The following is a 14,945-nucleotide window of genomic DNA, read 5'->3' as shown; positions in this document are numbered from 1 at the left end:
GTTGCAGTCATGATTTCGTGACATTTAAGCACACACAACATGGCGTAAGACTGAATCAGGAATCACGTCGGTGTTTCTTCCCTGGGGCGGCCGGACAGCGCGGCATCTGCGACGAAATGGAAGGGGCAGTGTATCAGGCAGAGGGCCCATGCACAGGTAGCGGTGGGACGGGGGAAGAAAGGGATTCAGGAAGCCAAGTAGAGTATGGGAGAGGATGAAGTGCATCGACGAGTTGATAGGAGGACGAGCGGTCCTTTATAGATGGATGGCCGTCGACGGGCGGTAAAAGCGGCCCGAGAGGGACTAACCTGGTATCCCGGAACCGCCTTCGCAGCGCCAGGGCCAAGCACACATACACAAGAGTCTTTCGCTTTGGCCTATACTCGTATATTCAAGCCGACCACATTAGCCCGGGCACCCAGCAGTGGGCACAATATCGGGTGCCGTCTTAGCATATTGTTACAAAGGCGGTTGTTTAGCACTTAAGGGCCGAAAATAAGACGGAGTATGTCGATTGTTACATTTGATCTGAGCCAGCTCCGCGCTCATAGTGGCTATGAAGATAAGCCAGTAGTTTGTGCACAAATGCCTAGCAATTGTAAGTTACATAAATAACTAATGTCCACTATTGAATCGCGAAAAGAAGGGCAAACAGGCAAAAGCACACTCAGTATGCAAACAGCCCTAATACTACCATATGGCTTTGAAACAGTACTCCGGGGACAATATAGCTGCATGCAGAATGAGGCACGAGGAAGACGGAAATACGATTTTAGCAACACCACGAAGCTATACTTCATCTCGTGCGGGTAAAGCGACCACTGATTGGTGCCCGGGAGTGGACAGCCCCCGCCCAATGAGAGCCCAGCATGACCCCCACGGACCCCGGCAGCGGGCCACGAGGGGCCGGAACAGGCCGTGAGTGGCCGAAGAGACGGAACTATCGCTGCACACGAACCCAATTGCGCTTAAAGTTGGTCTTTTGCGGGTATCAGAGTGTGTGTCGGAAGTGCATGATCGACTGAATCAAGTCCTAGTGACCTTCCCCGTGCACGTTGAGACCGCATGTCGATCATGTCTATGGTACCTTCCCTCGGCGGGGGTTCTCTTATCGTCTATCGGCATGTGGTGTGCTGATAGGACGAGAACGCTGCTCTTCACTCGCCCTCGTGCAGAGGCACACGGGGTCGTGATTGCATATTAGTATTGCACTTCGCTCGTTGCTCTCCTTGCTTGTTGCATCTCCCTTTTTTCGACCTTCAACATTCGAACATTTGGACATGGATTGGATGCATATCTACATTGCGGCGGCTGGCATGCTGGTGTTTGCCCTCGTGGGCCTGGTCTTACTACTTGCATCTCAGAAGCTCAGCATCGCCAAGACTCGTGCCGGTCCTTACTTGAAGTTCATTTGGGCCAATTTCATCAAGCCGCATGATAAGAAGGCTGGCGGGCAGCAGGATGCGCTGGAGAGTTTCTACAAGACACAGGTGGGATGATGCGATGCTGAAAAGCGAGGGAGGTGTGGCTGACTGAACAGGCTGCCATTTACGATGCCACACGTCGTCGGTTACTCTGTGGCCGAGAGGACATGCTCGGTCTGGTGGGGGCGCAGTTGAAGCACAAAGTTGAGAACAGACAAATCAAGGCTGGAAAAGCCGTCTGGGTGGATGTAAGTGTTGATCTGAGGTTGTTTCCCCCGTTTGAATGCTAATAATCTCAAGGTCGGCGGCGGTACAGGGTAGGCGCATTATCGAGTCTCGGATACTTCTGAAAAAAATGACTGACTCGGCGAAGATACAACATTGAGGCAATGGCCGCCTTCCTCCCGGTGGACAAGTTCTTCAAGCATGTGTACTTGGTTGATCTTTCTCCTTCTCTCTGTGAAGTGGCTCGAGATCGCTTCGAGCGCCTCGGGTGGAAGAATGTCACAGTTCTCTGCCAAGATGCACGATCATTCACTCTTCCGGAGAAGACAGACCCTCGGTCTACAAGTGTGGCTACTGATGGCGTGGACTTGGTTACCATGAGCTACAGTTTATCCATGATTCCTGGTGAGCACAACTCGAAGATCAAGCTTGAAGGGCGATGCTAACCTTTCCAGACTACTACAGCGTGGTGGACTCTCTGACCTCGCGTCTGAAGTCAACTGGACTTCTGGGTGTGTGTGATTTTTACGGTAGGCCCAATATATATTTCCCATGCCCTTGACGGAGGCTTACACGCGCGCAGTTCAAAGCATCGTCGACGTATCATGCCGGAACTATACCGGTGGTGCCTTCAACCGACACGTTAACTGGCTCGGACGCATGTTCTGGCGCGCCTGGTTCGACTTTGATCGAGTCAGTCTGGAAGCTGCTCGTCGAGACTACCTGGAATACAAGTTCGGAACCGTCATCACTGCCAGTGAGCGCAACTATCTGCTTGGTGGTATTCCCTATTATATCTTCGTCGGATGCCCCAAGGAAGTCGGTTCTACGTCTTCAAGCCCATCTATCGAGAAGTTGGATGCGTCCTTCACCGAGTCTCCATACCTGCTACCCGCCAACCACAAGCAAGAGATGGATAGCGCAGTTGTGAAAAGCACGCAGGAAATCCGATCCAAGGCTTACGAGTCCGCCGTCGTCAATCTGAGCGCCAATCTTCCCCTCCCCTCATCTTTCTACCAGAATCACCACTACCGCATTCATTATAACGACATGCTCCCCAAACACACCCAGTTCCAGAACGAGTACATTTACGCATTCACATGGGAAGACCCTAGGGTGGATCACCAGCTCCTGAACATCGGCAAAGACGACGTGATCCTCGCAATCACCAGTGCCGGCGATAACATCCTCGACTACTTACAAAAGAACCCTCGTCGCGTCCATGCCGTGGATCTCAACCCTAACCAGAACCATCTCCTCGAACTCAAGGTCGCCTGTTACTCAGCCCTCGGTCACCGCGATATGTGGAAGATCTTCGGAGATGGAAAGCACACTCAATTCCGCGAGCTGCTCATCTCCAAGCTCAGCCCTCACCTGTCTAGCCAAGCATTCCAGTACTGGTTGGAACACACCCACGTCTTCACCTCTACATCTGGCCATGGACTGTACGAGACCGGTGGCTCTCGCCACGCTATTCGTATGGTCCGCTGGCTTTTCAATATCTTCGGACTTCAGGGCGAGGTCCGCAAGATGTGCGAGGCGCAAAGCCTAGCCGAGCAGCGTGAGATCTGGCCCCGTATCCGTCGCGTTCTGATGAGTCGTCCCCTTAACTGGGCTATTGTGAGCACCGAATGGTTTGCCTGGAAGGCGGCCGGTGTGCCACGCAACCAGCGCAACATGATTCTTGATGACTTTTTCCGCCGCAATGGTCTCACTGAGGACATGAAGAAGGGCAAGGATGTTAGCGGCCAGTCGATCTGGGAATACGTTGTCAACACACTTGACCCCGTTGTCAACGATACCCTCATCAGCAACGATAACTACTTCTACTACCTTTGTGTGCAAGGGAAATTCTCGAGGAGGTATGTCAAGTCTTCTCCAAATCAGCCCACGCCATACTAACAAGCTACAGATGCCACCCATCCTACCTCTCACCGCAAGCACACGTCAAGCTATCCACCCCTGGTGCTTTCGACGGTCTCCGCATTCACACCGATGAGATCAACGAGGTTATCAACCGCATCACACCGGGTACCCTGACAATCGCCGTGGTAAGTTCAATCCCACCAACCAATTGTTACGCAATACTAATATGACCAGGTCATGGACTCAATGGACTGGTTCGACCCCGCCGAAGACTCAGCACCCGCACAAGCCCGAACCTTCAACCACGCTCTGAAAAAGGGCGGCCGGGTCCTCCTCCGCTCAGCCAGCATCGATCCCTGGTACATCAAGCACTTTGAACAAAACGGCTTCACTGCTAGTCGAGTCGGAGCCCGATTCCCAGGAACATGCATTGATCGGTGAGTTCTGGTATGCTAATTAAACTTCGATTAAAACTAACGAAACCAGTGTCAATATGTACGCATCCACGTGGATCTGCACAAAGACGAAAGATCTTTTCCAGAGCACCGATCGCAAGATGTCGACTCTTTCGCTTCCGGATAGTGCCATCCCCTCTACGAAACGATCAAGTAGTGTGGAGGACTTGCAACTTTAGGCTGCGTTGTTTCTGCTTCTTTTTTTTTTCTGCACTTTAGACGCTGTACAGTCTGGTGATGATACCTATGATTTGGAGTTTTGAGAATGGTTTGGATCCGGGCCTTGGTGTCGAGGATTGCGTATGCAAATTTCATCATTTTACCATTAGTGTCGGGGATCGGGAGTCCCTAATAACATACGCCATTTTTACATACTGTATCAACTGTGATGTAGCCCTGGAGATGGTTGAGGAGGCAAACCCCGGGTCACAAGGTACCTTGCCTAAGGACATGAGCAGCGTGTAGGCTCCACGTGTTACTGCACTTCTAAATTTAGCCACTTCCAAAGGTCCAGGTAAGAATGAATACTGACCTGGCAGTACAGTACCTAGGTAGCGATGTAGCCCTGGAGTGCATTGTAGTCCAACTCGAGGGAAATCTCAAGGGCTCCTCTGTAGCACCCTCAAAGGCTTAGCACTGCCATGCCATAGCAACATCTACACAAAGCAGAACACTTCTCAATCCTACTCAAGCACAATCCAAGCTTTTCAACATAATATATTGCAAGTCATTTCATCGACTTCAGGTCTAATCATATTTCACAGGGGAAAGACCGGGCCACAACAAGCAGCCCTCTAAGCAGTGATTAAAAGATTCGGTCAGAAAATTCATAAAATGGTCGCCATGGGTCCCAAACGCTTTCACCTCCTATCGTGTCATGTCAGGTCACACACGCGAAGCGCACGCGAAATCATTATAAAAAGGAGACGGAGAAAATAATTTCGAATACACTATGAGCGGCCATAGCGCGTCTTTCCGAAAGAGAATGGTACATAGCGGTACTTGATCATGTGTTGGATTTGTCGTCGCACTGAGAAGTTGGTTAGTATGTAGTATAGGTACTAGAGCGCTATGCGCAGTATAGGGTGGAACTTACTCGTCAACACGAAAAGGATGATCCAGTAGACGACTAGGACGGGCCAGAAGACGGGAATGTCGAACATGGGCAACCAGGCGCAGACGAATCCGATGGCGATAGCGCGAGTGGCGGAGTGCCAGAACTTGAATTCAGGCAGGCGACGGATGAAGGGACGGAATTCCTCGTCCTTCTTGGTGGGGAGGCTGGGGGACCCCGCATCACCGTCCTCGAGACCTTCATCTTGAGTGAGAGAGGGGTCGAACTTGGGAGTAAGGAAGGCAAGGAAGAGGTTCAGGAGGTAGATGCCGAGAGTATAGGCCACTGCGATGTAGAAGAACGATGTTAGCGGTTTGTTTACGTTGGTCGTGCAGATAGCGTTTGCATGGCGCATGGTTCCGGTTCACGATGCCGCGTGCTTCGCATCCATTTCACGAGATATCTGATTCTGGGCCCATACCGATATACCAGCCCTGTGCGAAGATAATGCGCAGGAAGAACAGGAAGAGGAGTGCGCCGGATCCGACCCAGCGGTAGGTTGCGTACGGGGTTGAGGCGTCGAGGTAGGCTTGATATTGCTATATCGCCGTGTTAGCGGGGGGCTCGCTATAGGTCCCAAGGGTTCCCAATGCAATGCGCAATGAGTTCTCCGCCTGAGGAGCACTTACCCGGGTGATCTTGGACGTGTGGACAGACACGGCCGTGAAGGGCGACTGTTCGGGCTCGGGGACATCCATGGCGAGGGAATTAGAATTGGAGGAGCGCAGAGGGCTGAACCACCAAAGGAAAGGAAGAAAAGAAGCAGGGAAGAAGGGAAAAGCGGCGATTAAGATAAGAAGCTGAAACCAGACGTTGACATTCCAGGACAGGCACTTCAGGAGCGAAAAGTGTCCACTGCACATCGACCAATCAGACGCGGGATGACTGACCAGCCACTGGACATGTGACGTGTGGCTACTGTGGCTGTGCAGGGGCTGAATGACATGGCGCTTGTCCGTCTTTGGTTAGCGTCGTCACGGGGCTGCATGTATATTATCACGTGACATTAACCTCGGAACGGTTAACTTCGGCGGTCCGTCGGTCGCGGGGAAGCGGTATATCCTATGATGTTATGAAGCTACTTGTGATATCAACTCCTTTCTTCTTAATTCTATAGTCCCCCAACTCTCTCCCAAGCAATTGTCTTACATATACCACAATGTTTGCACGTCAATGCTCTCGTCTTGCCAACTCCCGGACAGCTGTCCCCTTGACATCATATCTCGCGCGAGTCCGGGGATACTCTTCAGCCGCCGGTAGCTACGAGCATATCCTGACCTCAACCCCGAAGCCCGGCGTAGGACTCAGTAAGTCAATACCACCTCCGCAATACTCAAATCACCTTTGCTAAGCGTGCAGTCACCCTGAACCGACCTAAGGCCCTCAATGCACTATGCTCGCCGCTCATGAAGGAGCTCAACGAAGCCCTAAGCACCTACGACAACGACAAGAGCATCGGAGCGATCGTCATCACCGGAAGTGAAAAGGCCTTTGCAGGTACGTTTACATTTGACTCTTACCACCATCCACATACAAGCAACAAGCAATGAGTCAATTCTAACCATTACCCAACGCAGCCGGCGCGGATATCAAAGAAATGGCCCCCCTCAGCTTCTCAGCAGCATACAGCGAAAACTTCATCGCCCCCTGGTCCGACCTCGCAAACTCAATCCGGAAACCCGTCATCGCAGCCGTCTCCGGCTACGCCCTAGGCGGAGGCTGTGAACTTGCCTTGATGTGCGACATCCTCTACTGCAACGAGAAAGCCGTCTTCGGACAGCCGGAGATCAAGCTAGGAACTATTCCCGGTGCCGGAGGATCTCAGCGTCTGACTCGTGCGATTGGCAAGAGTAAGGCTATGGAATTGATTCTTACTGGGAAGAACTTTTCTGGTAAGGAGGCTGGGGAGTGGGGTGTTGCGGCGAGGGTTGTTGATGGGGGGTTGGATGAGTTGCTTGAGACTGCTTTCAAGACGGCGGAGACTATTGCTTCTTATAGTCGGGTTTCGGTGCTTGCGGGTAAGGAGGTTGTTAATAAGAGTCAGGAGTTGTCTCTTAAGGAGGGGATTGAGTATGAGAGGAGGTTGTTCCATGCGCTTTTTGGAAGCAAGGATCAGAAGATTGGTAGGTTTTGATTCTTTTTGGTTGGGGTGATTGATTTTTGGGGCATTGCTGACGTTTCATTTTAGGTATGACTGCCTTCGCTGAGAAGAAGAAGCCTGAGTGGTCTCACGAGTAGAAAGACGATGACGGTCTGGATATATCTTCTAGTCCTAGGACAAATTCCATTACATGTACAGCTTTGTTAGAGCGATCCTCTTCGGACACGCCTCACTGTGGCTCCCAGTATCGTCCAACTCCCCTCAGTCAATTCCAAGGAGATTTTCATCCAGGACCTTGGAAGAAAGACCGGGAAGCGTCAGAATTCTCTGTGAAGAGGGATATGCGATAGCACCGGAATAGGCATACAGCCGCAGGGCTTCCAGGCTGGGAATCATCTCTCGCAAGCCCCTAGGACAATGGATGAGCTCCAATAGGTCTGAAGCCTCAGTTTACAATGCACTATATAGGCAATGTATATAGTGGTATAACCGCGGAACGACCATGCCAACCTTGGAGTAGACAGACAGGTGACAACGAGGCATCCAACCCTAGCCACTATATATAGTCCATCCGAGGCATGATCACGCGTCTTCCGGTTCCTTTTTTATATAATCTTGCACGTCCACTTCCATCTCATCTCCCGGATGAGCATTACCAGTAGGCGTGCCGCATTTATATTGTTCCAGGCCACGATTGATCCCCACAATTCCCCATGCAAAGACAGCAACCTCGCGAATGGTGTCCATGAGGCGATAAGAGTGCGGTCCAGTCTCTCCCGGTCCACCAGGTGCCCGAGACGTCCCGTTAGAGCCATACACAGAATCCGATGAGCTTCCAGAGCTGGATTCCATGCCTTCGCGACACAAAGTCGTTTTCACTTCCGGGTGAGCAGCGTGAGGACCCGCTGAGCCAGATGCCACAACATCTCGACAGAACGTGCCCCGAATTTCCGGCTGGTTGGCCACGGGAACAGGTGCTTGAGCTGGAAGACGGGGTGTTGCTCCGTACGAGAAGACCGGCGAGGGGGCCCAGGGCGCGGCAAAGATACCACTGCTATGAGAGGGCGCAGGGGTAACTGAAGGAGTAGCAGTCGGAATTGGAGCACGGGCGCGGCGCAGAATGACGACGAGTCCGTCGGAGGTACATGAAACGACCGCTTCCAGCTCGATGGACCGTTCATTCTGCTCGTCTTGCAAGGGGTTGCGGAACCAGAATCGTAGATATGCGATTGAATCGTTGGCCTTGGCGCCCTCAAGACACTGAATTGCGTCTCGGAGGCATTCCTCTTGTATACAATAGTAGAAACTCTGAGAAATGAGTTGGCTGGGGTGCATGCCGAGGATCTCGGCGACTCCGTTGGTCGCATACATGATCGTGGCTGTGCGTGTGAAGCGATTGACGAACATCGCCGCACGCGGCTCATGCAGTGGCTCGACCAACCGTTGGGAGAATTTATTCGAGATCCATGTAAGCATATGGTAGCGGGGATCATTGGGGGAAGAGGTGAAGAGCTGGCGCACGATGGGTGCGTCGACCGCGCGCTCTGCAATGAAATCGAGTCAGCCAATCGTCCAGCGCATCAATATATCCAGAACCAGCTATTGCCGAACTCACTTTGACTACCCTTTCCTCCACCATACACCGTCGTACTGGCGATCAAGACGTCATAAACAACGGTAAAGACGCATTCACAACCCACCCAGGAACCATTCTTATGGCGAATGGAACAATAATTCAACACCGCCGCTTTATCCAGACGCACGCCGCGACCATGAATTGATCGGGCAAAGGGCAATTCCTGAGGGTGGAAATAATCCCAACATGAACGATCGAGGACCTCGACCGGTTTGTAACCCAGCACGACGCTTATACTATCTGAAGCATATCGAATGGCGGCATCACGGGTCAGATCTAGTGGTCATTAGTGCCATTGAACCCATGTCAGAATACTCCAGACTAAGGATGGATCGGGGACGATCGAGGCATCGATCGGTGCGATCGCACCAGTCAGAAGCGGGGAGACTTGCCATGGATCGTGATGAAGGTGGTGTCCATTGCGCTGCAGGAGAGTGGAACCTAAGCAAGAGCCACCTGGGCAGGCGAGGACTCTTAAAGCTCGAAAGTACGGAGTAATGACCTCCAGACCTGAATTGAAGTGGAGAAAGAAAAAAAGCACGGAGGGGGAAGTTGACAGGCGGGACCTCGGGAGGAGCCCACTTTTGGCAGTCGAAAGTCAAAACCCACGGCTGAGCGGACTACGTCAGAAAGGAAATTAAGCGTCAATACGAAGTATAGGAATATGCAGTAAATAGAGGTAAGTACAATATGCTTGGATTATATATATATACAGGAGCCCGGTCGTCACACATCACATTTTCATATACGGTTTTTCTCCAATTGGCCAGGATCACTAGGATCACCCTTTGTCTCACGATAATTATCGATGACATGACGCTCGATCGTCTCATCGAACACATCAACTTCCGTCTCCGCGAACTTGCGAGCACTGACACCACGCTCAAAGAGCAAATCCAGCTCGGCGAAAGTCCGACCGCGCGGTTCAGGGACACGGAAGTACGTGTAAATGATGCAGAGGAAGCAGATCCCACCCCAGAAGAATCCGGCGTAGTTGCCCCAGTTCCACGCACTCGGGTTCAGCATGTAAGGGGTGAGGACACCACAGACGATTGCGACAATGTTGTACAGGTTTCGGCCGAGGACGACCGTTTTGATTTGTAGGCGTCGGGTGGAAAGTTCAGCCACCAAGGAGTAGCAGACGGTACCCACCGTGAGCTGGTAGAAGAGGGCCCATATCAGCATCATTGCGCCGGTCGCAAGGGATGCTTGGTCTTTGTGGGCCTCTGGGACGAGACCCAGGAAGCCCATGATGAGGAGCATGGCGCAGAGACCGCAGAGGCCGTATAGGCAGAGCGTGCGCCGACCGATGCCTAGGGTCATGAGGAACCAGGCTCCGAAGACGCCGACCATGTTAATGCCATACTGACCCATGGCGAAAGCGTAGGAATTGTCCGAGCTCAACCCGGCCTGTTCGAGGAAATAGGTGGAGTAATTGGAGAAGGAATTTCCACTGAGATTCTGAATCGCCCAGACCATGCAGACGATCTCGGTGCGACGCAGATCGGTCCCGCGGAAGCAATCGAGGTAACTAGCGCCATTGGTGATTTTGGCCTCGAGAGCGGTAGTATGCACCATCATAGCGACCGTCTCATCCGGATCGAATTCCTCCTCTTCCTCGCCCTGGCCCTTGCTTTTACTAGTCAAGCGCACGAGGGCGCGTTTCGCATCTTCAGTACGACCCTTTCGAACCAGCCACCAGGGCGATTCGGGCGCAAGCCAGATTCCGATAAACAATGGCAGTGGCCACATCCATTGCAGACCGTAGGGGATACGGTATGCCCATTCGTCATTTCGTTTCAACATTCCCTTGATGACACCGATTCCGATCAATTGGCCTAGACCCCAGCAGAAATTGACGTAGGTCGTGAGGTATCCGCGGAGAGCGACGGGGCAGACTTCGGAAGCGTAGGTGATGGTCAAGGTCTGGAAGACACCCCAGGGAATACCGCACAGGATCTCCGCCGCCAGGAGGGACTGCACGTTCTGCGCTGTGAAGAAGATCGATGTCCAAGCGCTGACGAGAATGAGACAGGCCATGATGGTGTACCGGTATCCGAACCGTTCTGACGCCCAGCCGTTGATGAAGAGACCGATGATTTCGCCGCAATAGGCACCGTTACTTAACCCTGCTTGCCACTGTAGGAAGAAGTCATTAGTTTCCGGTTTTCCTCTTCTTTCCAATTGGGTGCACTTACCGCCGCAGAAACCTGATATTTGCCATTGGCCATCTGCTCACCATATTTCCGATTGAACTGAGGGAATGCATAAAAGTTGTTCACCAGACTGATATCGTACCCCTCCATCACAATACAGGTGGAGATGAGCACGCTCCACATGACGGCCTTGGGATATAATCGAATGCCCTGCAGTAATGTCATGGAGCGTTCCTTATCCGTCGCGGCCTTTGCATTCTGAATGATTTTCGTGGTGGAATCCGAGGCTCGCCCGGAGTATTCTTCCGGTTCGCCCACCGGCGAGATAGTATCTGGCGCCTTTGGATCCATTGTAAGAGAGATTGAGAGTAAGGTCTCAAGGTTCAATGCTAGAGACTCGAGTCTCGAACGGAGAGGGTCGAGGGGGTTCGGTGGGTTCGGAAGTCAGGGGAGTGAAAAATCAAAGTACCCACAGTGCCAACATTGCACGCGAGCACCAGCGAATAACTCCCACTGGCAAGGAAATCGATCAAAGCGAAGCGTAGAGGTCCAAGAGGTCCAGTGAATTAGCGGGGGATGGGGAATTGAAGGTCTCCGAGGGTCTTCGGCGCAAATTTTCGCGGGATGAGAAGCTTGGCGAGGCCGCATGGGGCAAATGATGGGTCGCCGTCGTATTTCTTTTTTTTATTCTTCTTTTATTCTATTCTTCTACTACCTCTCGATATTATTTCTGTCATACGGAGTAATAATTAGCGGGAGTCTCCTGTTCCATCTATACTCCGTCCACGTGGAATAATTCCCCCTTGCTTCCACTCCAACGTGCCCCGTCCCATTGGACTAGTCCACTCCTGACTCTCTACTTCTCCCCGGATATCCTCGAACTATAATCCCCGCTAAGTCTACTAATCCAAAGCCTAAACCCGGATAGGAAATCATCAACAGAGAACGAAACGTGGCAGACGCAGAAAATAACTCCAATATAAATCTTGATCATAGGGTATAGTATACGCTGGCCTACAGACGCGCCGGCGGTGCACCAGAAACATTGGCCTCGGTGGCGGACTGAATCCGAGCCCCGAGATCCGCATTGACACGACGGAACATCTCATAAGTAGCCTTACGGACGCGCGCATCCGCACCGCAAAGATGACCGGAGATATTACCGACGAAATTCTCCTGTTGGCCCGGAGTACGACCGAGGACCTGCCAGAGGTCATTAGCCTGGACGTAATCCTCCGAGGTCACGGGGTATTGTTCGGCGAGGACGGCACCGGTCCACTTCTCGTGCTCCTGGCTTGCCTTGACGGGTTGGTAAGCGAGGGGTCGGAAAGTGGAGGGGTAGTTAGGGTTCGCGCCGTAGTTGCCGTGGACGTTCATGGGGCCGTCGCGGTGGGTGGGGTTGAAGGCTTTGAGGGGGCAGTTGACGGGGATTTGGTCGTAGTTGCCGCCGAGGCGGTGGCGTTGGGTATCGGGGTAGGAGAAGAGGCGGCTTTGGAGGACGGGGTCGGCGGAGGGTTCAGCGCCGGGGACCATATGGGACGGGGAGAAGGCAGCTTGTTCGATTTCGGCGAAGTAGTTTTGCGGGTTCTGGTTCAGGGTGAAGCGGCCGAAGCGGCGGAGGGGGACATCCTTTTGAGGCCAGACTTTGGTGAGGTCGAAGACGTTCCAGCGGAATTTCTCGGCTTGTTCGGGGCTGAGGGTTTGCACGTAGCAGGTCCAGGAGGGGTTCTCGCCGCGTTGGATGGCGTCGAAGAGGTCCTGGGTGTGCCAGTCTGGGTTCTCGGCGGATAACTTGGTGGCCTCGTCGTTGTTGAGGGTTTTGTTGCCCTGGTCGGTCTTGCAGTGGATCTGGACGTAGTTGAAGGTGCCGTCCGGCTTGATCCACTTGTAGGTGTGGCCCGAATAACCGTTCATGTGGCGGTAGGAGAAGGGAGTGCCACGGTCACTGAACAGATGCATCAACTGGTGGACCGCCTCGTGGTGGGTGGACAGGTAATCCCAGAACATGGTGGCATCCTTCAAGTTGGTTTGGGGATTACGCTTCTGAGTGTGAATGAAGATGGGGAACTTGGCCGGGTCACGCAGGAAGAAGACCGGGGTGTTGTTGAAGACCCAGTCCCAGTTGCCCTCTTCTGTATAGAACTTCATGGCGAATCCACGAGGATCACGCGCACTGTCGGGGGAGCCCTTTTCACCTCCAACGGTTGAGAACCGAGTGAGCATCTTGGTCTTCTTGCCTACGGTCTTGAGCATGTCGATGGTAGTCTGCGAAGTGTGAGTATCGCAGTTCCAATCCAAGCAAGAAATTCTCATACAATGTCACTGATGTCGTCGGTGACTTCGAATTCACCGTAGGCGCCGGCGCCCTTTGCATGAACCACGCGCTCGGGAATGCGCTCGCGATCGAAGTGTGCCAGGAGATCGATCAGATGGAAATCCTGCAGGAGCAGAGGGCCATTAGGCCCAATGCGCTGAGCGGCTTGGGGATCCATGACCTAACACGATATCAGAGGTTGCTGTATAAGAAAGAGGCCATTGGTCGTACCGGGCAGCCATTGGAGGCAGTGTAGACCGGCGTCTCGTTATAGCGGTAGGTCTCTGCGCAGGGTTAGCCAATGTCCACGAGTCTTGGTCTTGTAGATGTATACTCACTGGGCTCGTTGTCGTTACCCATGTTTGTATGTTTAGATCTTGGAGTATTCAAGAATAGAAACTTAATCTCAACAAAAGAAAAAGAAAAGAAAAAATAAGATCTAACGGATCCACCGGTAATAGCAAATCATCCACTATTCATTGGCTGCGAAGACTTTGATATCCACATCCTCCAGGGCGATAACTCTCTTATCGAGACTGAAACAATCAGATGGGTGTTTCAGGATGGTTCTAACCATACCAATTACAAGGTTCCAAGAGCGTACGGTGTAGATATCTACATGGCGATATGGCTGTGATATATCAATAAAAAAAAATTTAGAAAAAAAAGAAAATCAAAGAATCTCACTGCTGTCAATCAACTTCCTTGTGGGCAATTACGGAGTAAACCTAGCACATTTCAACCCAAAATCGATTGGCCATATAGGTATCATTAACATATAAGTCTACAGGCGCCCATGTGAAAGTTCTACAGGCGCAAAGTTGATTCAGATGCAGAAGATATGAACTGCTAAAGAATGGCAACGAACTACTCTTCTGTCTGGACACACAACAACAGAGTCCTGGATGTAGTAGATGAGCGCAGGGAGAGAGAGAGAGAGAGAGAGAGAGAGAGAGAGAGAGAGAGAGAGAGAGAGAGAGAGAGAGAGAGAGAGAGAGAGAGAGTCAACTTCATGTGAAGCTGTTTAAATACATCATACTCTTCGATTTAATTCTTCCTATCTTTAATATGTAGCCACCGGCGCTAAGTTGAAAACTAGCGTGGCAGACGACGAAAACGTGGATGTACCGGACGTCACGCGATTTGATCGTCAACTGGTATGGTTGCCCTAGGTCCCTGTGTATGAACTGGATATCTAATGCGGGTTTCTTGTTGTCTGTAGTTGGATTGCGAAAATGGTGTCATCACGGTGCAGTTGGATGACGGGGATGAAAAGTACGAGGTTCCTCTTCCAACAAATGAAGTTGGTGATAAAATCAAGCGAATGTTCACGGATGAAGAGAAGGATGTTACCGTCACTTTTATCGCGGTGATGGGTCAAGAGATTGTTGTCTCTGTCAAAGAGAGTCCCCAAAAACTCTAATAGAATATCTATCTTAGCTACCATGAAGCTTTAGGGTCCTCTTTTGTGGATCTACTGGAGCTCACTTGTGACCGCTTGTGTATATCAGCGCAGGCCCTGAGCTGAGCAGGCGTGTGGAACGTATTTCCTTTGGAATTGTAAATTCAGAGACTGTCAAAACCGAATGATGGCAACAAATTGCTCGCTCTCGTGCAAATCGTATCTTGTATATGGTGCAGGGGAAGCTAAAAA

General features: G+C 51.8%; 6 protein-coding genes across 6 annotated transcripts; 2 read left to right on the top strand and 4 right to left on the bottom strand.

Moving 5' to 3' along the window:
• Positions 1-1,280: 1,280 nt before the first annotated feature.
• Positions 1,281-4,149, top strand: N7506_012237 (class I SAM-dependent methyltransferase; the record flags this gene model as incomplete). The annotated part of the gene is made up of 9 exons (XM_056961528.1): positions 1,281-1,490; positions 1,541-1,672; positions 1,725-1,741; positions 1,798-2,054; positions 2,105-2,179; positions 2,233-3,511; positions 3,562-3,700; positions 3,750-3,952; positions 4,002-4,149. The coding sequence occupies 9 exons, from the start codon at positions 1,281-1,283 to the stop codon at positions 4,147-4,149; spliced, it is 2,460 nt and encodes an 819-aa protein (XP_056806062.1).
• Positions 4,150-4,920: 771 nt separating this feature from the next.
• Positions 4,921-5,782, bottom strand: N7506_012236 (Rer1 family protein; the record flags this gene model as incomplete). The annotated part of the gene is made up of 4 exons (XM_056961527.1): positions 4,921-5,000; positions 5,067-5,369; positions 5,506-5,623; positions 5,714-5,782. 4 exons carry the CDS (start codon positions 5,780-5,782, stop codon positions 4,921-4,923), a joined length of 570 nt encoding a protein of 189 aa, XP_056806061.1.
• A 461-nt stretch (positions 5,783-6,243) lies between these two features.
• echA (enoyl-CoA hydratase echA) lies at positions 6,244-7,322 on the top strand (the record flags this gene model as incomplete). Its single annotated transcript, XM_056961526.1, has 4 exons — positions 6,244-6,391; positions 6,444-6,581; positions 6,662-7,207; positions 7,273-7,322. The coding sequence occupies 4 exons, from the start codon at positions 6,244-6,246 to the stop codon at positions 7,320-7,322; spliced, it is 882 nt and encodes a 293-aa protein (XP_056806060.1).
• Positions 7,323-7,767: 445 nt separating this feature from the next.
• N7506_012234 (uncharacterized protein) lies at positions 7,768-8,592 on the bottom strand (the record flags this gene model as incomplete). Its single annotated transcript, XM_056961525.1, has 1 exon — positions 7,768-8,592. The coding sequence occupies one exon, from the start codon at positions 8,590-8,592 to the stop codon at positions 7,768-7,770; it is 825 nt and encodes a 274-aa protein (XP_056806059.1).
• A 970-nt stretch (positions 8,593-9,562) lies between these two features.
• N7506_012233 (putative MFS alpha-glucoside transporter) lies at positions 9,563-11,328 on the bottom strand (the record flags this gene model as incomplete). Its single annotated transcript, XM_056961524.1, has 2 exons — positions 9,563-10,960; positions 11,020-11,328. 2 exons carry the CDS (start codon positions 11,326-11,328, stop codon positions 9,563-9,565), a joined length of 1,707 nt encoding a protein of 568 aa, XP_056806058.1.
• A 663-nt stretch (positions 11,329-11,991) lies between these two features.
• fgaCat (catalase easC) lies at positions 11,992-13,651 on the bottom strand (the record flags this gene model as incomplete). The annotated part of the gene is made up of 4 exons (XM_056961523.1): positions 11,992-13,242; positions 13,293-13,472; positions 13,523-13,575; positions 13,630-13,651. The coding sequence occupies 4 exons, from the start codon at positions 13,649-13,651 to the stop codon at positions 11,992-11,994; spliced, it is 1,506 nt and encodes a 501-aa protein (XP_056806057.1).
• Between the last annotated feature and the right edge of the window lie 1,294 nt (positions 13,652-14,945).

This window comes from Penicillium brevicompactum (genome assembly GCF_028827555.1).
Source record: "Penicillium brevicompactum strain IBT 35665 chromosome Unknown utg000009l_segment0_segment0, whole genome shotgun sequence".
In the NCBI taxonomy this organism is placed as follows: domain Eukaryota; kingdom Fungi; phylum Ascomycota; class Eurotiomycetes; order Eurotiales; family Aspergillaceae; genus Penicillium; species Penicillium brevicompactum.
The sequence above is the reverse complement of the archived record's forward strand: the minus strand, read 5'-3'. Positions and strand labels throughout refer to the sequence as shown.